The sequence below is a fragment of the Balaenoptera physalus genome (assembly GCF_965194825.1).
Source record: "Balaenoptera physalus genome assembly, chromosome: 5".
NCBI classification, from domain to species: Eukaryota; Metazoa; Chordata; class Mammalia; order Artiodactyla; family Balaenopteridae; genus Balaenoptera; species Balaenoptera physalus.
The window spans coordinates 130,081,031-130,103,972 of NC_138884.1; the positions used below are offsets into that span (position 1 = coordinate 130,081,031).

The following is a 22,942-nucleotide window of genomic DNA, read 5'->3' on the forward strand; positions in this document are numbered from 1 at the left end:
AGTTTCTGTAAAGGACTCTTTTCTACAAGATTATTTTATTTAAAAACAGATAACAGAATCCATATCTCCACTTAACTGGGAACACATAAGTCGCAATCCTAGCAAGCACGGAAAACAAACAAGTGACAACCTGCATCACCATGGAATTGCCACTCTTCCCTCAGATCACATTTAGTACTGTACGTCACAAGAAACCAGCTGTTAACAAGGGCACCAAAGTAACAGAGGGCACCGAAGTCAAGCCTGCTATTCAATGATAATAAAGTTTAATTTTGTTCTTAGTTTTAAAATACACAATAAGCAGGGATCAAAACTGTAATCTTTCCTTCCCATTTCCCAGTGGATGTCTCCTAGGCCTCCTGGGATATGCAGCTCCTCACTCTGAAAACCAAAGCCTAGATTATTGCAATAGCCAGTGTCAGTGGTTCTCAAATGGGTGGTACAGTTTCCCCTCCCCTCAGGAAATGTTTGGAACTAGGGGAGGTGTGTAACTGTCCTGAAGAATGGGGGTTGCTGCATGCATTTTATATAGGAGAGGAGATGCAAATTCCCTGTAATGTATGGACAACTTTACACTGTCAAAAGGTGATAAATACTATCTGAATCTCTCGGCATCCATCCTTATCCCCTTCTGTCCATGCTCCACCCAGCAGGTGGAGGGATTTTTAGAAGTATAAATGTCATTTCACTACATAAAACTGTTCCATGGGTCCTTACTGGGTCCTTACTTACTTTAAGGGAAGCTCCTAAACTCTAGCCCAACTAATCAGCTTTAGTGTAGGCTGCTGAAGACACCACAGCCTTCCTGCCTCAGGACTTTCTCACTTCTCTTTTTCTAGCTGCCTCCTATGCATTCCTCGGGGAGGCCTGTATGATCTTTCTGACAGAAGTCTTCCGTTAAATGCTCTCCTAGTAAGTAGCCTTTACTTTTCCTTTATAACACTTACCTCGAGTGTAATTAATTATTTGTGTGCTTTTTAATGTCTCTCCTTACTAGTCCTAAGGAACAGGAAGGCAAGAGTAGTCATTCCATTAATATCTGTTGAACTAAAGAAAGAAGGAAAGAAAGAAAGGGAAAGGTAGATAATTGATAGATACAATCCCTGTGAGCAATATAAATAACCCAAAGGCTGTGGAATAATTCTGGAGAAACCAAAGAAGGTGTCTTTAGAGATTATTTTCAAGTAAAAGAAACTCTAAATTGTTTTTATAAGTACAAATGAAAATTTGTGATCATGCGTAAGATAGAATTAAAATTTATTCCCTATTTTCTATTTCCCTGGCTCCTTCTCTAAACCTCATGTCAAAAGAACAATAGATACCAAATTCTTCAATGGCTTCCTGTTGAAATTAGATTCAAAATAAATTCCTTAATGTGGCTGAAAGGCTACGTTTGCTCTCCAACTTTACCTTGCACCCCTCTCTTCCTCTCTCCCTGGGCTCCAGCTCCACCTGCCTTTTTACTTCCCCTAACACTGCATGCTCTTTCCCACTTACAGGCCTTGATTTATTCTGTTCCCTGAGCCTAGAATGCTCTTTCCCCCACGGCTCCTCTTCATCTTCTAGGTTACTTAGAGTCACTTTCTCAGAGAATTCTTCCCTAACTACTCTTTCATAGCCCACTCCATTTTTTCCTTTTCCAATCTTTATCATAAAATGCAATGAGACATCTATTCAGGTTTATTTGCTTAAGTCTGTACTCCACAAGAATGTGAGTTCTATGAGGGCAGGGGACATGGCATCTTGTTCACTGTTTTATTAGTTATTTATTTCTGGCACCAGGACTAGGTTTAAGGGCTGGCATCAACTTTCACCATGTGCCAGGAATGACCCTTAGCAATTTCTAAACATTAGCTTGTTCAATGCTCACAACCACCCTTTTAGGTATTATCCCCATTTCACAGAAGGAAATTGACACACACACTTCTGTCTCAAGCAGGTTACCCAAGGTCACAGAATGAGGAAGCGGTCTCCAGGATTTAAACCCAGACAGTCTGGGTTCAGAGTCTATACCACCCCCCAAGGGCCAACTATTAAAAAAGTCTCTCACTTCAAACAGAGATATGTGAGCCCACTATACTTTCTTCCATTTGCCTGGCGGACACCATTTTTAAGAGATAAAAATCTCTTTGAACAAATAAAGGAGGTTCTCAGACAGTTCAGCTCACCAGTGTGTTGTGAGGGATACGAAGTGCAAGTCCATTTACATAGTCACAAAGGGAAAATTACGGCAGCGGCAAGCTGGAGAAATGGAAAGGAAGTTGAGCAGGGTGCTGAAGTCATTGATGACGGCTCAGAATTAAGGAGTTCGAGAAGCTCCAATAGGACGTGGGATTGGAACAATCCAACAGATTGTTGAACGAGGGCCAAGGCAGAGGATTAAATGTCAGCAGAGAGTAGCTGATGTCACGGTTGTGAAACTGACTACCTAGACATTAAAAGCTATGTTTTCATGAACTTAAATGCAGTCATTAAGAGACTTCAAACTGATGCTCTGTATAAATCAGCCATATGTAAGGTCTTTTATAGTCATTTTAAAAATAGGGAAGAGCAAGGAGTTCCAATAGTGCCACAGAGATGCTTTCTTTTCTTTCTTTCCACATGTGATTCTTACACAACCCTTCAGCCTACTCCAACTTAGTATTAATTCACTTTCCCAAAAAATGGGGAAATATTTTATTCCTTCTCTAGGCTAGAGGTAAACTGATTTTGTCTTAAGGTAAAGGGAAACAGCATGCTTAACAGAAAGTCCTTGGAGATAATGTCAGAATTTTATAGACATCTTCAGTTAACAAATATTTATCACATACAGTGTGTCCACCAATTCAGTAAGAACAATGACAAAGAGCACTCTGCCCTGCCTCAGTGGAGTCCACAGTGTTAAGGAGAAATACTCGTAATGCCACGAACACAATACCAAGAGAGGCACACAGGAGGGCACGATGACTCTTCCCGGATGCACAGGGGTTATCACGTCCTAAGGTGGGGAGTGACATTCCAGGGAGAAGGAAGAAGATGTACAAAGGTACAGAGGGGTGAAGAGCAAGGCTCAGGTGGGGAATGAAAACTGTTCACTAAGGCTGAAGATGAGACATTGTTAGGGGAATAACTTGAAAAGGAAGTTAGAAGGCTGGAGCCAAATCCTAGAGACTCTAATAATCATAATAAGAAACTGGAAGGATGTATATTCTGCAAGCGGTGGGACTTGAAGAAGAGACTGAAACCGAAGTATAATTTAGTCAGCAAGCTAGAGAGTATACAACTGGAATCAAGGAGGCCAAACAATGTTCCACACCAAGCCAGAAATGATTTGGACATAAACTCAGACAGTGGTCATTGATTCATTTATTCATTCCTTTAAAATATTCTTTGAATGTTTCTTATACGCCAGGCATTGTTCTAGGGCTGGGAATACAGCAATAAACAATAGCGAAAACCTCTGTGGTCACGGGGCTGATAATAAATGATAAATAACTAAACAAACAAATGCGTAATATTTCAGGCGGATGTAAGTACAGTGAAGGAGAAGACGACTATGGGGTGAGGGATAAGAAAGTAATGGAAATAAGAGAGGAAGAAATTTGGGCCGAGAGCTGACAGAAGCACAGGAACAGGTCATAAAGATGCCTGAGAAGGGCGTCCCAGGCTGGGGAAACGGCAAATACAAAGACCTATTCACAGGACTGTGCTCAGCGCGTCTGGAAGAGCAGCAAGGAAGCCATGTGGCCGGAGTGAGGCGGAGGGGGCGGTGAAGCCAGAGAGGCTGGGGCAGAAGGGCGGGGGGTGCGGGTCACGTGGCCACTTCCAGACGCTGGCACAACTCTGGTTTTCACTCTAAATGAGATGGACGGTCGTTGAGGGTTTGAGCCAATGAGACTAATGTAATGCATACGTAATCTACACACACATACGTAAAATCTGACTCGGGTTTTAGAAAGATCACTGTGGGTGGCAAGTTGAGGACAGACTAAGGAGCAAAGATGGAAGGAGAGAGATCAATTAAAAAGCTATTGTGGGGCTTCCCTGGTGGCGCAGTGGTTGGGAGTCTGCCTGCCAATGCAGGGGACATGGGTTCGAGCCCTGGTCTGGGAAGATCGCACGTGCCGCGGAGCAACTAAGCCCGTGAGCCACAACGACTGAGCCTGCGCGTCTGCAGCCTGTGCTCCGCGGCAAGAGAGGCCGCGATAGTGAGAGGCCCGCGCACCGCGATGAAGAGTGGCCCCCGCTTGCCGCAGCTGGGGGAAGTCCTCGCGTGGAGGCGAGGACCTAACACAGCCAAAAAGTGAATGAATGAATAAATAAATGAATAAAATACAAGAATCTTAAAAACAACAACAACAAAAAAACCCCAAAAAAAGCTATTGTGTTGTTCCAGGAGACTAGGTTGGTAGTTGTGGAGGTGTAAGAAGTGTTCACATTCTCAACTTACATACAAAGCCAATCAGATTTGCTACTGCATTGGATGTAGGGGGTGACAGAAAGAGAGAAGTGAAGGTGGCAATGGAAATTTAGAGAAGGTGATAGGTTTGAGAAATATAGACAAGCAAAGAGGGTCAGGAATTACTGGGGCTGAGAGGAAGCTGCATGGGTTTGATCCCTGGAATCCTGATTTGGCCAGTTACAAGCAGTGAATGATAGGCAAGTCATTCAACCCCAGGGAGCCTCAACTGCCTCCTATAGGTGGAAATAACACCTACATATTTCTGGACTGTAGTGAAATCAGAGACTAATATCACTGTGTCTTTCTAACTACAGAAGCTCAACTAGATGATGCTGTTGGTCATGGCTCAGGGAAAAAGAGGTGTCTGGCATGAGGCTCAGACCTTTGGCTTGGGCTATTTGGAGACAGTGGAGTTCTCAGAGAGATGGGTAGTTGAAGGAAACATGTTGAGAGATTGAGATGGCTGGGAGATCATGATTTCAGTCCGGAATACAGGAGAGATGTCTCATAGGCACCTCACAATATCTGTCTAGAGTTCAAAGAGAAATCTAGGCAGGGAAAGGAAGATTTGGAAGTCATCTACCATATGTGTAGTAGCTAAAGATATTTAAAGTTGAACAGGTATGGCATGCTGGGGGAGCTGCATGGCATGGAACCACTGGGCCTAAGGTGTTAGAGTAGTGTTGATGAGTGAGGTGGCATTTGAGCAAAACTGTCAAGAACTGAAATGGATATGTATCAGTTTCTTCTTTACAATTTTGCTCAAATGCCACTCAAATGTCATATATATATGGTATATCTCTACCATATATATATATATATATATATAGTAGACAGTGGGAACAGGAGCAGAAAAAGACTTTCTAGGCAGAGGGAACAGTGTATGCAAGGTACCTGGAACAAGAGACAGAGATATGAAACAGTATCACTGCTTCAGGAAACTCTTAAGTGTTAGTGCAAAGAAACTGCAGAGTACTGACAGATAAGATTATTAAGACATAAAATAATAAGAATTGAGAAAGACCATAATAATTTTTCAGTCAAGTAGGAAGGCAGATTTTACCTTATAGGTTGTGAGAAGCCATCATACAGAAGCACATGATTGAGTTTACATTAAAAAAGTCACACTGTGATATTACTACCAAACCCAAAGAAATAAAAACGATTGTAAGAGAACACTATGAACTGTATGCCAACAAATTAGATAACCTAGTTGTCATGGACAAATTCCTAGAAATACACAAATTACCAAAACAGACTCAAGAAGAAACAGAAAAATTCAGAAGACCTGTAACAAGTACAGAAATTGAATCAAAAAACCTCCCAACAAAGAAAAGTCCAGAACTCAATGGTTTCACTGATGAATTCTAACAAACATTTAAAGAAGAATTAACACCAATCCTCTCAAACTCTTCCCAAAAATAGAAAAGGAGGGAATACTTCCTAACTAATTCTGTGACGCCAGCACGACCTTGATACCAAAGCCAGACAAAGATATTACAATGAAAGAAAACTACAGACTAATACCCCTATGAATATATATGAAAAAATCTTCAAATGAACAAACAAAAAAACAAGACAAAACAAAACAAAAAACTCTAACAAGCTGAATCCAAGATCATGTTAAGAGGATTATAAGCCATGAACAAGTGGTACTTATCCCAGGACTGTAATGGTAGTTCAACATAAAAGGAAATCAAACAATGTACCACACCACATTAACAGGACAAAAGGAAAGAAAATGGTAATTTCAAGTGATTCAGAAAAGCATTTGACAAGATTCAAAACCCTGTCTTGATAAAAATATTCAGAGAACTAGAAGAGAACATCCTCAACACAATAAAGGACATTTATAAAAAACTCACATCTACCATCATGTTTAATGGTAAAAAACTGAAAAAAATGCAAAAGAATGGATCTCTAACTCACACCATATACAAAAAATTAACTCAAAAAGGATCAAAGGCCTAAATGTAAGAGCTAAAACTATAAAGCTCTTAGAAAAAAATATAAGGGTAAATCTTTATGACCTCGAATTTGGCAATAGATTCTTAGATATGACACCAAATGCATGATGAGAAGGAGGAAATGGGTAAATTAAACTTCATCAAGACTGAAAAGTTTTGTGCATCAAAGGATATTATCAAGAAAGCAAAAAGAGAACATATAGAATGAAAGAAAATATTTGCAATCATATCTGATAAGGGTCTAGTATCCAGTATCTCACACTCAACAACAGAGACAAGCAACACAATTTTAAAATGGGCAAAGGACTTGAACAGACATTTCTCCAAAGAATATACACAAATGGCTGACAAACAAGTACATGGAGAGATGTTCAACATCATTAATCCTCTGGGAAATGTAAATCAAAACGACAATGATATACCACTTCATATCCACTAAGATGACTATAATTTTAAAAAACAGAAAATAATAAGTGTTTACAAGGATGAGAAATTGGAATCCTTGTGCGTTCCTGGTGGGAATATAAAATGGTACAGCTACTGTGAAAAGCAGTATGGCAGTTCCTCAAAAAGTCAAACACAGAATCACTATATGGACACAGCAATTCCACTCCTAGGTATATACCCAAAAGAACTGAAAACAGGTACTTAAAACTTGTATACGCACGTTTGTCTCAGTACTGTTCACAAGAGCCACAAGGTAGAAACAACCCAAATGTTCATCAGCTGATGAACAGATAAATTGTGTTGTCGACATAAAATGGAGTATCATTCAGCCATAAAAAGTAATGGTGTACTGATACCAGCTGCAATGTAGATTATCCTTGAAAACATTGTGCTAAGTGAAAGAAGCCAGTCACAGAAGGTCACATACTGTATGATTCATTTATATTAAGTATCCAGAAGAGGTAAATCTATGGAAATGAAAGCAGACTGGTGCCTGCCAGGGTCTGGGGAGAGTGAGGAATAACTGTTTAACGGGTATGGAACTTTATGTGCGGACGATAAAAATGTTTTGGAATCAGAGGTGACGGCTGCACATCACCGTCAATGTACTAAATGCCACTGAAGTGTTTCCCTTTAAAATGGTTAATTTTATGTTACGTGAATTTCACTTCGATTTTTAAAAAATCACCTTGGTGGGGTGGAGAGCACATACACTGGAGATTGGATGTAATAAGAAATAGTGAGGTGAGGGTCCAGGCTATGCACTGCTAGTGGGAATGGAAACTGAGAGGAAGTAATGGATTTGAGAACTATTTAGGAAGGAGATAGACTGGAAGTGGGGTGAGAAAGGATGACTTCTATCTGGAATGGGTAGGTTAAGAGAGTAAGATTTTGGAACAGACAGCCAGTTCCCTGACCAGGCTGCATTTTAGGGAAGTTTTGGAGGCGTTAAATTTGGATCTCTCCTCAACAGACCAGTCCGGACTGCAGGTAAGGCTCAGAGAGATTTGACCATCTGACAGAAGTAAATGGGATAGAAGTAGATAGAGAAAATCATGCTTGTAACATAATTTTTAAAAAATAACATCATGGTCCAGTCTATGTAAGGAAGCAGTCCACAAAAATATTCAGCATAAATAAAAGTCAGGTAGAGCGTGATGGAAGGAAGATGTCCATACACAGTTAATATTTAATTTCTATCTCCCATCACTTATTTGTGTAGTTGTGCCATTAAATAACCCAAAAAAAGTTTTGCTTTTATGAAAATGCTTCCAATAAAAGCACCAGTGGACTGAACGTTCAGTCCATTAACTTATGAAACTGGCTGTAACTCCAGTTCAGGATAGAGCTCTCCACGCGTACACTTCTTCCTCTACAAGTAGTTCTCCTTAAAGAAGTTCTCTGTTGATAAAGGTATTTTTATGAGTAGGCCCACTGGGAGTACGATGTTGCCTTAACCTTACCACCAGAGTTTCATGGAAAGACAAGGAAAACATCTTATGTTTGTGAGTTTCCTTTCATATGGACTGCTTACTCCATCCTTTATCCTTTGGGATATGCCAAGGGGACTGAGTACTCAAGTTTCCCTCAACATTTAAAGAGAACTATGTACTGTGCAATTTCACAGATTACAACTTTAATGTTTCTTCTTACATGGAACTACATTAATACTTTTTTTTTTTTTTTTGCTATTTTTGTGTTAGAAATAAGAACAAGAAGTGTTTTCCCTAACACCTGTGTCAATTTTCTGTCAACTGTCAATCTTACACAGAATGGTGATGCTGTTCATCGAGGAACCATTTTTCTCTAAATTAATCAATGATCCAATTAATTTTCCTGACAATGGTAGTATTTCTGTCCTTTCATTAATAATGTGAACTACGTCGATAATTTCATTTCACTTCAAATGTCATAAGCAGAAAATCTAAACAATTAGCAGTGGCGTTTTTTAAACAAAGGAGTTTATGCATATTTTAGAAATTCATTGTTTGGCTTTAACAAAATAAATAATATCTATAACCAGTTAAATCTCTGGTTTAACTATCATTAACCTGTCAAAGACTTGGACAGACACATGAAAGCTGTCTTGAATCATCACGTATTTATACCTTGGAAGAACAAATCAATTGCATTAAAACAGGGTACAAGCATGTCTTAAAGAAAATCAGAGTTCATTTGCTGCCAGTAAACTAGGATAAAAAACATTGCTACAACGTGGTTACATGGATTATGCAAACAAAAGGTATAAAGAGCACAAGACATTAATAGACACAGATCAGCACTGTAAAGCACGCGCGCGCGCACACACACACACACACACACACTCTCTCTCATACATGCACAAATAGATGCATGGATACACCCACACACACACACACGTATCTCCTGTTACCGGAGGTTACCGGAGGACACTAGGGGAAGAAAAGGGAAGCCAAACTCACGTCACACTGAAAAGGCTTTTCTCCGGTGTGCGTCCTCTTGTGCTCATCCAGGCCTCGCTTCTGGCTGAAGGCCTTGCTGCACTCTGAGCACTTGTATGGCTTCTCCTGCAGTCAGTGAAAAGAGACCATGAATTCGAGTGAATGCACAGCCCGCCTTATGAAGGCGTACGTGGGAGGGTGTCTTATCTAGTTCTGCAAGGTGCTGCAGCACATTCATAGTGGTGTCATGAATTATTTTAAATTTTCAGGGGAAAACAGGAGTACTCAAAATCTCTTGGGCAGTCTTAAAACTACCAGGTGGTTCACAGTTCCAACACTAGACTGCACACCATTTCTTTAGATGCAGTCCTATCTGTGCAAAGGGACATTCTGCATGACTGCTGTGACCTAACTCCTTACTGAACTGAACTTATGTTTTCTTTTGGTTTCGGAGTGCCTGCCATGAGGGCTTCGTGGAGCAAGACAGTTTGGGACCCCTGGTTTAGATGGTGCAAACTGTTCGCTGTCTCAAAGGGATTCCTGGGAATGAAAGCTCAGAACCAAATGTTCAACAGATTTTGGGGGTAAATTTAAGAAGTTAGAGCTCAACTGTGCTTTAAGTATTTTCATTTCTTTTTTTTTTTAACATCTTTATTGGAGTATAATTGCTTTACAATGGTGTGTTAGTTTCTGCTGTATAACAAAGTGAATCAGCTATACATATACATATATCCCCATATCCCCTCCCTCTTGCGTCTCCCTCCCACCCTCCCCATCCCACCCCTCTAGGTGGTCACAAAGCACCGAGCTGATCTCCCTGTGCTATGCGGCTGCTTCCCACTAGCTATCTATTTTACATTTGGTAGTATATATAACTCCATGCCACTCTCTCACTTTGTCCCAGCATACCCTTCCCCCTCCCCGTGTCCTCAAGTCCCTTCTCTACCTCTGCGTCTTTATTCCTGTCCTGCCCCTAGGTTCTTCAGAAGCTTTTTTTTTTTTTTTAGATTCCATATATATGTGTTAGCATTTCTATTGTCCAATCTTTTTTCCTAGGTAGGATGTTCTTTTATAAAATCTAAATTACTTTTTTAAATGAGGCATTTTTTTACAGCTGGTCATAGACTCTTAAGGAAAAGAAATATATCCATAGGCAAAGGAAAAAATTATCCAAATTCCTTAGCCATCTTTGATACCAGGAACTTACATCACCATCTTTTTAGCTTGGAATAAATTGCAAAATAAATTAATTAACATTGTTTCATCAAAACAGCAGGCCACTAATTACTAAATAGTGCATTGATAAACAGATTTGTTTAAAGTAAAATTGCAGTGTTTTTTCAAATATAGCTTCAAAAATATTGTTATAGACACTTTTTGAATTGAGGTAGTGTATATATATGTTTTATATTTCATATTAAAGTAGACAAGTTCTATTTATATTTTCTCCTTGGTATTTAAAAGACTATTATGAAAATTTTCAGACCTACAAAACGGTATGTAAACGATCAAACACACATACATGTACCCATCGGCTAGCTTAAGAAATGGCACATTCTTGTGAACGTGAGCTCCGGTTCATTCATTCTTAGTGAGTACAGTATTACATTCAATGGCTACATTCTCCAGTGATGGATAGTTAAGTTTTTCCCAAGTTTTCACTCTTACAAATAAAGTTGTTCTGAATATTCTTGTAAATGTATACTTGAACACAGGTGAGCATAATTCCCTACGGCATGTATATCTAGAAGTGGAACTGCACCTTCAACTTTTCTAGGAATGGCCAAGTAGCTCTACAAAGTGAGTAAACCATTTTACACTCCAATATCCAGTATATCCTTATAATTTTATCATTGTAGTTTACAAATTTTGAAACTCTCATTAGGTACACGGTGAGTATATGTAAGTTTAAAACTATTCTACTCCTGGAAAATAGGACCTTTTATCATTTTGAAGTGACCTTCTTCTTCTGTAATCATCCTTTTTACCTTAAAATTAATTTGGTATTAATATAGCTATAAAAGCTTTTTAAAATTAGTATCTGCTGGGGTTTGGGAGACTTGTTGAGATGTTGGTCAAAGGGTACAAATTTGCAGTTAGAAGATGAATAAGTTCTGGAGATCTAATGCACAGCATTGTGAATATAGTCAACTGCACTGTAGTATGCAATTGCTAAAAGTTGCTAAAAGACTAGATCCTAAATGTTCTCACTGCAAAAAAGAAATGATAATTACATGACATGATGAAGGTGTTAGCTAACACTATGATGTAATCATACTATAATATACAAATGTATCAAATCAACAGGTTGCATGCCTTAAACTTATACAATGTTATATGTCAACTATATCTGTTTAAAAAGAGAGGCAAAAAATAAAATTAGGATTTGCCTGGTATACTCATCTTTTTACTTTCAAACAGTCTATATATCCTTAGGTATGATAAGCGTCTGTTGTAAACAGCATACGACTCAATTTTTTTAACCCAAACCGATGGCACTTTTCTTAAGATAGTGAACTTCGCTTTTTAATATTTATTATCATTTAAAAATTATAGTTATAATAGAATTTAATTACCATTATAATAAATAAAATATAATAGTATCATATTTATCATTATTAATATATTTAAATAAATTTCTAACATTTAATTTTGTGTACATAAATTTCTAACATTTTATTTTGTGTACTGCTTTTACCTTGCTTGTTTTCTAAGGTTTTTTCCCCTATATTTTCTTTCATGTTTTGGATTTCCTTTCCCCCCTGCATTATTATAGAACTTACAAACTCTATTTCTATCCTTTTACTGGTTATCCTTAAAATTCTTTTTACCATGTACATTTAACACAATTAAAGTTTACTTTACCTCGTATTAATTAACATGCCCTTTAGAATGCTGTCTTACATGTTATGTGTAGCAGTATTTCATTTGTATCTTGATTTTTAATGCCCGGTATGGAATCATTATTATTTTATACAATCAGTGTGGTTTAGCCCTACACACTTTAACAATTTCTCTACTTTTCATGCTTTCTTACATATTTGAATTTCCAAGGATCTGTTGATAGTAAATTCTGATTTTGATTGAAAGTGGCTTTGCTTCTCATTTGTCATTGAATGGAAGCCTACAACCCCAATTAGATCTTTCTATTTTTCATGTCTCTTAACCTGCCTTTGCCATTTCCATCTCTTTGTATTGCATTCTATGTAATTTCTTTAGGATCAGTTGATCAATTCAATTCAGGTATGAATAACTTGCTACCTAATAGGATCACTTGAGTTTTTAATTTCCTGTACTGTATTTTTAATTTCTAGAACTTTTTATTTGGTTCTTTTCAATTATGCTTAAATTTTTGATACAATCTTACTTTCTATTCATGCTGCTTATGCCTATTTAAAAATATTCTAGGCATTTATACAACTTTCTTCATCTGATAAATCATTATCTTATGTGCTTTATGGAAGTCTAGTTCTGCTATTTGTGGTTTCTCCTGTCTCCTGTTCATGGCTCTTGTTTCCTTGGGTGTTTCTGGAATTTGAAATCATGAACTCATGTTTGGTGGTCTTTAGCTGTTAAACTCCTGTGACCCCCAGGTTGAGGGTAAGTCCCTCCAGACAGCATTTGTGTTTGCTTCTGCCAGGCACTCCAGGATGCTATCAATCAAAGACCATTTTAGGTTTACTTCTTGCCCGAGGGTTTTCTGGTCAGGCAAGCATTTTAAGGCTGAAAACTCCAAACACACTTGAGGGAAGGACTGTGGTTACAAACTCTAAGGAGAACTGTTTCTCTAGCCAGCAATTACTTCAAGACAGTTAAACATCCCGAGCATTGCTGTTTGCCAAAAGTAGATTATTTCTAGCCTCTGATTTCATTTTGAGCATAGTCTTTCTGAGGTCCCAGAATTATGGGGGGATGTGGTTCCATCTTGCCCTTTAACCTGAACCCAGAGCTTGTCTCCTTTTCCATCACCATTAAAAACCAAGTCTTGAGTTTACCGAAACTATAAAGACCCTGCAAGGTGCTGCATCCTCAACTTGACCTCACCACTCTGGAGCTGGGTTTCAGTTTTGTTTGTTGGGTCCTGGAGATCACTGTTACTTTTTTTTTACACATTCAGATATTTGCTGTTTGCTTTATTTTACCTAGCATTGATAGCATTGTACGGGGTATCTTTTCCAGGAAATGGAGTCTACCATATTGCCAGAAACGGAAGTAACTGTATGTATAATTTTCAGGACATGAAAAATGTATTTTAATTGACTGTTCACAATCAACAGGAAAAAAGTAATTGCATTTTACTGGCAGTCTACGAAATACGATGTTTATGGCCTTTCCCTCTAGTCTGAATAAACACAATCTCTTTTCACATGTTGCATTATTCTTAGCATCTATTATTTCTTCAAATACTGCCTAGTTTAAAAAAAAAAAAACTTTAAAAGGAAAATGTAGTTCTAAGTATTTAGATCAGAAATTTTCTGGGAATTCCTGTGACTGTTAATTAAGCTTTTATTATATCCAAATGTTTCATGTAACTTAATTTTTTAAAGCATATAAAACATATCAATACAATGTATATGAGAAGAAAAAAAAAGGAAAGCTTTTCTCCCTGCAATTTATCTGTAAAACGAGATCTTGTAAAGAAGTGAGAGGCACATCACTGTGGCAGCTGCCAATGACAGGTAAATGTCTGGCAGAGAACAACCTAAGACAGGACCAACTAGCTGAATGACATCCTGAGAGAAGTTTCAGGGAAGAGAAGGCAGTGAAAAGCAAGTTCTGAGCATCACTGATTAAGACCATCCCTCTCACTCATTCCTCAATTTCCTCATAGGAGATACTGTCTAGGTAAGCATCCTAGAGATGGCCCTATGGACACTGAGAGGTTCCCAGCCAGTATATGGAGATTCTGGTGGATCACAGGGGCTTTGCAGTTATCACCAGAGGTTTGAAGTCTCAAATACGTTATGCATTGGCTTGGATTGAATAAATGTCTTATACATACACATACACTCACCCACATAGTGATATTTTCAAATGTTTACAGATCCTATTGGTGATTAACTCAATATATTCATTTACGAATGCCACTGAATTATATCACTTCCACTTAATTATTTTCTCCTATAAGACACTAAAAGTGCAACAGCCATCATGTGTTTCTATGTGTATGTTGGCAGGAAAGTGGGGGGTGAAATTTATAATGTTAGTAAGGTCCCTCCACTTCAGAAAGTTTGAGAATCACCGTTGGAAGAGGGACCCGTTTGATTAAGTAGCTCTGTATTTGCCTGGACTCTCTCTTCTTTACCAAGAACCATTTGTAGCCAGGAATTCCCTGGGGTTTTTGCTCTCAGATAAGCTCACAAAGGACCCCAAAATCATATTTCCCTGTCAGTCTAGAAAGAAGGGCTCTCCGAGGGCTTAGGCCATAGCAAAGTATCGTAAGAAGAAGCCATGTTTATCCCTCAAAGGTCTGTCTGTCTCCTTCACCCCTAGTTCTTACTCAAAGAGTCCATACTTTTCCTGAAGATCCTACAAGGAGGGATATAACTTGTGACACATATTGGTCAGACTGCCTTACAGTACTCCTTGGAAGGACCTTTAATGCCCACCCTGGAAGGGATTCCAATTTATAGTGAATGTTGCCAAAGCAAGTATTAGAGAATTCCTGCTCCAGAAAAAGCTTTTATGCCAGAGGAAGAGCCAGGAGGTCATGGGTCACTTATCTCAAATTTAAGAATATCAAATGAACTGAAATAGGAGGAAATACATGCATTTTCTTTCTCAGAAAGGAAACTCTCATCCCCCCTTCCTTACTAATTTCTTCCACTACTCCTGATCAGCCATGTTAAAAAAATAGCACCCTTCACATGGTAAACACAGTCAGGCACAGAGAGTAAGCTGAGTGGTACAGAGCATATTATCGCAAAGACACCTTCACCTGTTCCTGTTCCTTTCTCTGAAAATTGTGAAAAAATCTTTGCTGCCTCTAGAACATTCCTGAGTATACTCAGCCCTAACTTAGCAATCCAGAAGAATCCACACTTGTGCGCAAGGGTTCACGAGAACTTCCGTTCTGATCTTCACTCACTGCCTATCCTTGCGTTAAGGTTCACTGAAGATGATGGTGGTTAGGTAATTAGTGATTGACACGGCAAGAGACCACGGGACAGAGGAAGCTCAGGAGGCCGTCACAGGCTTCTTGCTGTGGCTGAGCTGTCTACTCCCTTCCCAAGGACACACCGGAAAACAGCCTGCAGGCCGCTGCGGCGGGACGGCAAGCATGGCTGGATACTGCTGGGCTTCCAAAGCCTCGGCACCCCTCCCCGACAAAGAACACGACAACATCGTCCTCTTAACGTGAATCGCATCCTAACTTCATTACTTCTCTTCCGCTATCTTTCCCTCCATTATGAAATCTTTAAACTGGGCACAAAGTCTGATTCAGTGAAGTATTATGGAAATTGTCTGTAACTGTTTCGGAATGGAATGCATAGTATAAATTACACATTTTAACTCATTAGCTGGATTTACCTAGAGACAAAATGATTAGGTTCTTGATGAATTCTGTTTCTGAATGATTATACAGTTTAACTGACAAATAGCTTGTCCTTTGTCATCATAACTGGGGAGCCATTACGAAATGGAGGCAATCTATTTGTCAGTTAAACTGTGTAACCTACCAAAGGCAGAATTCATCAGCAGTCTAATCAGCCTAGCTTTAATCAAACAGCGTTTGGCAGAATTCATTCAGAAGGTAGGATTTATAGAGCTCTTATGCCCTGCACCTTGTGATGTAGCTAATAAAAAGTCATATTTTTGTGCTAGGGCCCATCTATTAAAGGAACAGAAACTTCAGATGTTATATTTCTTGCCAACATAAACTGAATGACTAAATTTCAAAATCATTTCAGAGGGCTCTGTAGAAAAAATCACATTGTTTATAAATCTTGGAGGGGTCTAAATGTTGAAATTCTTTGAAATAGAAATTTATTGGAGGCTTTCTCATAGTTAAGAATTGCTTGCCAGGCGGTAAAGAAGCACGTCCCCCATCACACAGAGTACCAAAGACAAGGATGGACCATGGGCAGATTATCCACATGCCACAGATACATAATCCAAAGATTCCCTATGAGTGTTTTTGTGCTAGGCCACAATCAAATAGAAAAAGAAAATATCACAAATGAGCATTTTCCCATGTAGTCAGAGGTCAGTGTAAACGGTGTCAGGAAGTCATGGAATGATGGTTAATAAATGTTCTTTCACGGCAGTGGTAGCCTGACCTCAATACAATTAAGAAAGGAAAATTAGTAAAGCAATTAAAAGAACACAGGCAGGCTAGTGAGTATGGTAAAGACTGTCAGAGCCTGTGGTATTCTGAATATATATACACACAGTTTGCTTATGAGTGGGTTCAACTTGTGAGTGAAACACTTGGTTATTATACCTTCAATGAAAGTTTGTTCACTTGATGGACAAACCTTTTCTCTATTTGTCTTGCTCAAAGCTGTAACGAGACCAAGAGTGTCTGTGCTGTTAATGAAATAATTTCCATGTGAGCAACCTGGGTATCGAGTACAATTTGAGAGAAGAAACTCACTAAAGAGGAAACAGATGTAGAAACAAGCGTCTCTGACACTCCCTCTCTCACACACACACAAGTGTGTTAGAATTAAAAGTTATCTTTTGGTACAAATTAATTTCACTTGATTACGTTTTCTAGATTAAGGTTATTTTATAGCTATTAATATTTACCCTATTAGAGTTCAGAAAAACAAAGTCTTTTACTAGATGATCACTTCCTATTTCTAAGTTTAAAAGAAAATCCAAAACACCTCATGAAGCAGAGGTTCATGTATTTCTTAAATACGAATTGTGAGTTTCTTAAATGCATGAATTTCATTTTGTTAAGTTATACATTTCTTAAATATGAAATTTCTAAATAAACAAAAATTTTGTAAGGTTTTAGTTTCCCATTTTCTCAGCTGCAACAGTAGTGGTTGACTTTCTCCTGTTGGACATGCTACAAACTTTGGCAGAGATGAAATGGGCAACTTGTAACTAAAAGGGCTACATTATATTTTTAAAGGATTTGGGGCAATGTCCTTTAACCCTCAGACTTTTCCATCTGCAGAGCGTCTCACTAATTTCCAAAGTGGAATATGGCACCTCAAGTGTAAGGCAAGATCATATACAGACAGTCTTAGCCTCTTTCTAGTCTGCACCTTGGCAAGACCCATTTGCCTAATGTTCCTGAGACAAGGCACAGAGCTCCGCTGTGACCCGGACCAGGGTTCCTCAGCCTCAGTACTATGATATCTAGGGCCAGATCATTCTTTGTTTGGTTGGGAGGGGCGCTATCCCACGCACCCAGTAGGTATCAATAGCACCTCCACTCAAGTTGTGACTACTCAAAATATCTCCGCATGTTACCAAATGTATCCTGAGTGGCAAAATGGCAAAAGCACTGTACAGAAGAGTGCTTCTGGAACCATCTGTAGTGAAAGACTGTGTTTTTCTCAATGTGCTGCTGACTGATGCTTTTCTAAAATATATTTAAAATGAATTACTAAAAAAAAAAATGGTCGTGCATTTAGATGTGCAGCAGCGTCAGAATGCTATAAAAGTTCTAAACACTTCCTCACAATTTTCGTACTTATTTCATCACAGACCAGAAACAAAGAGTTTGTGGGCTGGTACTGTTTTTTCAGCCATACTTTGAATAGCACTGGTCTAGAATAAAAATGTCTGATCACAGGATGTCCATGATTCAGTTTCATCATCATCCAGGTGAACAAATTCTAAAATATAATTACACCTAAACCTTGAATTAAATATCATTTAAATATTACATATAAAAATTCCAAGTTTTATGGCTGGAGGTGGTAGGGAGGTTATAAATGGAGGAAGAATGAATACTTGTTTGAACCTGGGTGAGGGTACATGGAGATTCATTATCCTGTTCTCTCTGCTTCTGTAGGTTTGAAATTTTTTTTATAAAAAGTTAAAGGACTTTTTAAAAATTGCTTTCATGTTATTATTATTTTTTGGTTTCATGTTATTTTAAAACTTAAACATCACCATTCTGCTCGAAAGATCCTGTCTTTTTTTAGAGGGACCCTTTTTGCTATCAGGAAGATGGACTGGGTAAAAATGAAGCCACCTCAGACGTCAGAAACACTGTCTCAGAAATGGCTTCTCAGAGATGACCCGGCGCTCCCGTGACCGGCCCGGCTGTAAGCCACGAGACGCGGCCTGGCCAGCAGCAGAGGCCCGAAACCCAGCTCCTCTCTCCCAGCCCAGCACGCCCAGCTTGCTCGCTCAAACGTGCCTCCAGAGAAGAGGGCGTCTTGTGTAACTGGGTCAGCGTCTGGACCTCACGTGGGACTCCACATGACAGATGCTCTGAGAGTAAAAGAAAGCTCCAGGCAGCGTCGTGCAGTGGCCCTGACCACTGACCAGGGGTCAGCCTTGACGTGTGCTCCTCAGCGTGGCAGACTCTGTGAAGCCCATGCTGAAATTTCCAGATTTTTCCTAGGAGCCAACTAATTCTCTTGGTGACGCTGGCTTTGGGACCAAAAGATGACAACCTGTTTCTATAAAACATCCACTTGGCAACAGAATTACGGGTGGCATTTAGAGGAGGGTTTGTGAGGGTGGTCCCAGGGGCTGCTATTACACGCAGCCCAGCGGCCCACAGGACGGCAGGCCATATATCTGACAGTCCCTCCTAAGGGCCCCGTTTCCGAAAGTGCACGTGCCACCAGCTGCACACCATCAAAAGGCACTGAGTTTCGCTCTAACGAGCAGCCTCGCCTAGAAAACTTCTTTTACAGATGTTTATAGCTTTTGTGGCTTTTTATTCACCGTCTTATTTTTATAGCTGGTGCGATCTTTCAACGTATGACAAAACATACCCAAGGCCTAGTAAACAACGCACCTAAAGATTCTAACTCTTAGGGAAGCCTACGGAAAGCTAGGAGAATATTTAGAGCAGGTTTCTACACAAGACATCCATAATTGGTCTTGCATTGTAGCTAATGGAAAACACACTTTGTGTAAACTGGGAAAATGTACTGCACAGTTCACATACAGAAAACTAAAAATAAGCCCAGTAAACAGAATATAATTTTTATATTTAAGGGATGTATACAGACTTTAAATAGAAACAAGGAAGCACTCAGTCACTTTTTAGTTAATCCACTCTTGAAGCCCATAGAATAATGTGTGTAAGTGACATGGCTGGAAGAAAGTCCTATCACTGAGAGCACAGAGGTGATAGAAGAGCTCGTCTGGCATAAACCAAGCAAGAAATTGCCCAAAGTAGCTCAAAAACCTTGTTTTCTAGTGGCCACAGGGGTGACACAAACTGGTCCATTTGGAACAGTCAGATAAACCAACCTAACTAAAACTTCCCTCATACTTTCACTCTCCTAAGCTCTAGCCCAGTGGATTTCATACGTGCCTGCACATTCAAATCACCTGGGAATCTTTTTAAAAATATTGATGATGGGTCCCACCCCACAGAGACTGATTTATCTGGTCTAGGTGTGGCCAGGCATTGGTGTTTCTTAAAAGCTCTCAAGGTGCTTCTTCTAATGTGCAACCAGAACAGAACAGTAAGAACTTACGATCTGGTCCACCATCCTCTCAAGTAATAACTGTAATAGTAATAATTACGACAACAGCAGCAATAACGTCTATCTCCCCTTCTCTTACTATTACTTATGCTTTACCACCAGGGCACTCTGGTGCATGTTAACAGACTGCCTACTTCATGGCTGGCAAAGTGCTAGGAACTTTTAAGGATTTTTTTCCCCATTTAATTGTTAAGCAATGCTGCAAATTGGTATGGTTATTCTCACTTAGCAGATGAAGAAACATTAATTTAAAAATATTTCCAAGGTTTATACAATCAGGTAGAGAGGGCAGAACTCAAAATAAGGCACTCTTACTCCAGGGCTGGGGTCTGTGGTGACCTGTGGCTTCCTCCCCATGCACACCCCTCCCTTGGTCAAGCACTCTGGAACAGGTGACTCCAGAGCCCAGCCAAGAGAGGGAACCTTGATCAGGCTCAGCCTTGGCCCCCAAACCTGCCTGCCCATGGAATCACCTGGGGAGCTTCAAAAACTGCTCATGCCGGTGACCCATCCCCCAGAGAGCGTGACTGCACTGCTCTGGGGTGTGGCCTGGGATTCTCCAGGAGATTCTAATGTGCAGACCCGTTTTGAAACTGCTAGGCTGAGCCAATGATGGAAACTCCATTTCTTTTGCAGTGATGGGTTTAGACTGGAGCATATGACATGTCTGTGGTTACTGAAGAGAAAGTAAGTCCACAGGGCATTCGGGAAAAGGCCTCCTCTGCCTGATGGGGCCGACCACGTACAGAGGTGATGCCCGAGCGGCTGCTGAGGAACTGACTGAGGACGGCAGGAGGGATGAAAGGACCTGGGCCACGGAAGACCCTGCTGAGCCACTGCATAAAGCAACCCCAGGCTGGCCCTACCTCTGACAGTCTTGTTATGGGACTTAATAAATACCACAGTTTAAGCCCTTTTAAGTTAGGCTTTCGGTTATGTAGCTATGAAAGCATTCTGCCTTCTACATCTTCCCGACCATCACGTCCTATTACGGCAGCTCTATTCTAGAGACAGAGAGTACGTCTAGCTCAGACTGAAGCATAACACTATATAACTATATGATAATGAACAAGAAACTCGAAGTCAGTGGCTGGCTATTAAAAATGATAATGTTCAACACAGTCTAAGAACCCCCAGCTCTAAAAATGGAAGCGAGTGTTCTTTTAGACAGGAGTGTTTTTCTTATACACATGAAGGGAGCTCAAAAGGAGCTGAAAATATATTTGCTGATAAGAATTCTGAGAACAATATGAGATCTGTGCATTGTAAGAATCTTTAGAAGAAAAGGAATGCTGGTTAAGTGAAAGAGTGTTATTGTTTAAATTATCTAAAGGGAAACTCTTTCTCTGCATACTAACTGTTTAGCTGGGGCTTCCCTGGTGGCGCAGTGGTTGAGAATCCGCCTGCCAATGCAGGGGACATGGGTTCGAACCCTGGTCTGGGATGATCCCACATGCCGCGGAGCAACTAGGCCCGTGAGCCACAACTACTGAGCCTGCGCGTCTGGAGCCTGTGCTCCGCAACAAGAGAGGCTGCGATAGTGAGAGGCCTGCACACCGCGATGAAGAGTGGCCCCTGCTTGCCGCAACTAGAGAAAGCCCTCGCACAGAAACGAAGACCCAACGCAGCCAAAAAGTAAATTAAAAAAAAAAAAAAAAAAAGCCTACCTGCTTTATTAAAAAAAAAAAAAACTGTTTAGCTTTTTTCCCCTCAAAAATCATGTAAAAGAAGACTAATCATATGAACAGGAAAACTTTATAATAAGGAAAAACTTATCCTCACCATCTTAAAAATTATAAAGTAAACTTTAAGATTATATGCAAATTATAATGCAAAAATAAAGGAAAGAAATAGAAGGGAAATAAATATGATAAAAAATATAGAGGATATATATACATACATACATACACACACACACACACACACACACACACACACACACACACAGACAAGACATAAATACAGTGTCCAAGGCAAAAATGCTGCATTTCAAATAACAATCCAAATGGAAACCAATTATGAGAAACAAACTGTCAGAGTTACGAGAGCACAGGCTGGTAATGCAACTGCCTGACTCGTCTGTCACATATTGTCTTCAACATTTTTGTTTGTTTGTATCCCCAAAATTTGCTACTGAAAATCAAAGTAAGTCTTACAAGTCTAAGACAGCCTAATTCTGTTTTTGCATGTTCTAGGGATCTCTATTTACCAATGTTCCTAAGAAATGTAGAGTCTCAGACACAGTAATCCACCACCAAAGGCAAATTTAGGAAGAAAAATACTCACCACTTCCTCTAAAAAGGTCCTTTCCTACATTTGAACTAATATTTTAAGCTTACAAACCAATTAATTTAAATGTTTCAAGCTCTATTTACAAGTGAGCTGACAGCAATCAAGACAATTCCCATGATTAGATGATGATGTAATTGAGGGTAAATTTATCAGCAAAAGTCCCCATGCATATTGAGCAAGACATTGTGTTAGGAACTGTGGGAAACACAACAAGGTTTAAAATGTGGTCTTTATCCTCAAGAAGATTCCAACAGGTCTGCCAAGCAAAGACCGGGCAGATGGAGTAGACGGAGTTGAGGTGTACTTGTCCTACTTGTGTGGCTTTTGTGGCTACACAACTTGAAATATGGTATTCAGCACATACCAAATATTCCTGTCGATTTAGGGGGCATAACATAGGGGTACAGAGAATGATGTGAATGAGAACTCAATACAGTCACAGACTACATTTAAGAGGCAGATGCAATCAGTCCACAGAGAATTGAGTTAATTCAACTTGCCTACTTCCAAAAATAACAAGCACGCTTTCTGATATATGTGATGGTGGCAAGTGTAATCCATCTTGAATAAAACCATAAAGTTTATTCAGAGGTCTCTAGAAGAAAGGAATTACATAAATGCAGATCCCTAGAAAAAGGGTATCTAATTCTAAAAGAATAACATACTTATCCCATTACACAATTTTGAAAATAATAAGAACACAGCAGAAAGGTGCTATCACACATGCAACTAATTCAC

The 22,942-nt window shown here is 39.5% G+C and overlaps 1 protein-coding gene and 1 long non-coding RNA gene across 3 annotated transcripts in view; one reads left to right on the top strand and one right to left on the bottom strand.

Moving 5' to 3' along the window:
- LOC309661398 overlaps window positions 1–22,942 on the top strand; it is a 461,885-nt gene that overhangs the window by 162,050 nt on the left and 276,893 nt on the right. The gene's annotated exons all lie outside the window — the stretch shown is intronic.
- The window catches only part of PRDM5 (PR/SET domain 5), a 219,351-nt gene that overhangs the window by 19,400 nt on the left and 177,009 nt on the right, over window positions 1–22,942 (bottom strand). For both annotated transcript variants that reach the window (XM_082462852.1, XM_082462853.1), the window contains exon 15: window positions 9,297–9,401. In XM_082462852.1, the coding sequence (XP_082318978.1) occupies window positions 9,297–9,401 (105 nt within the window). The remainder of the gene's footprint in view (window positions 1–9,296; window positions 9,402–22,942) is intronic.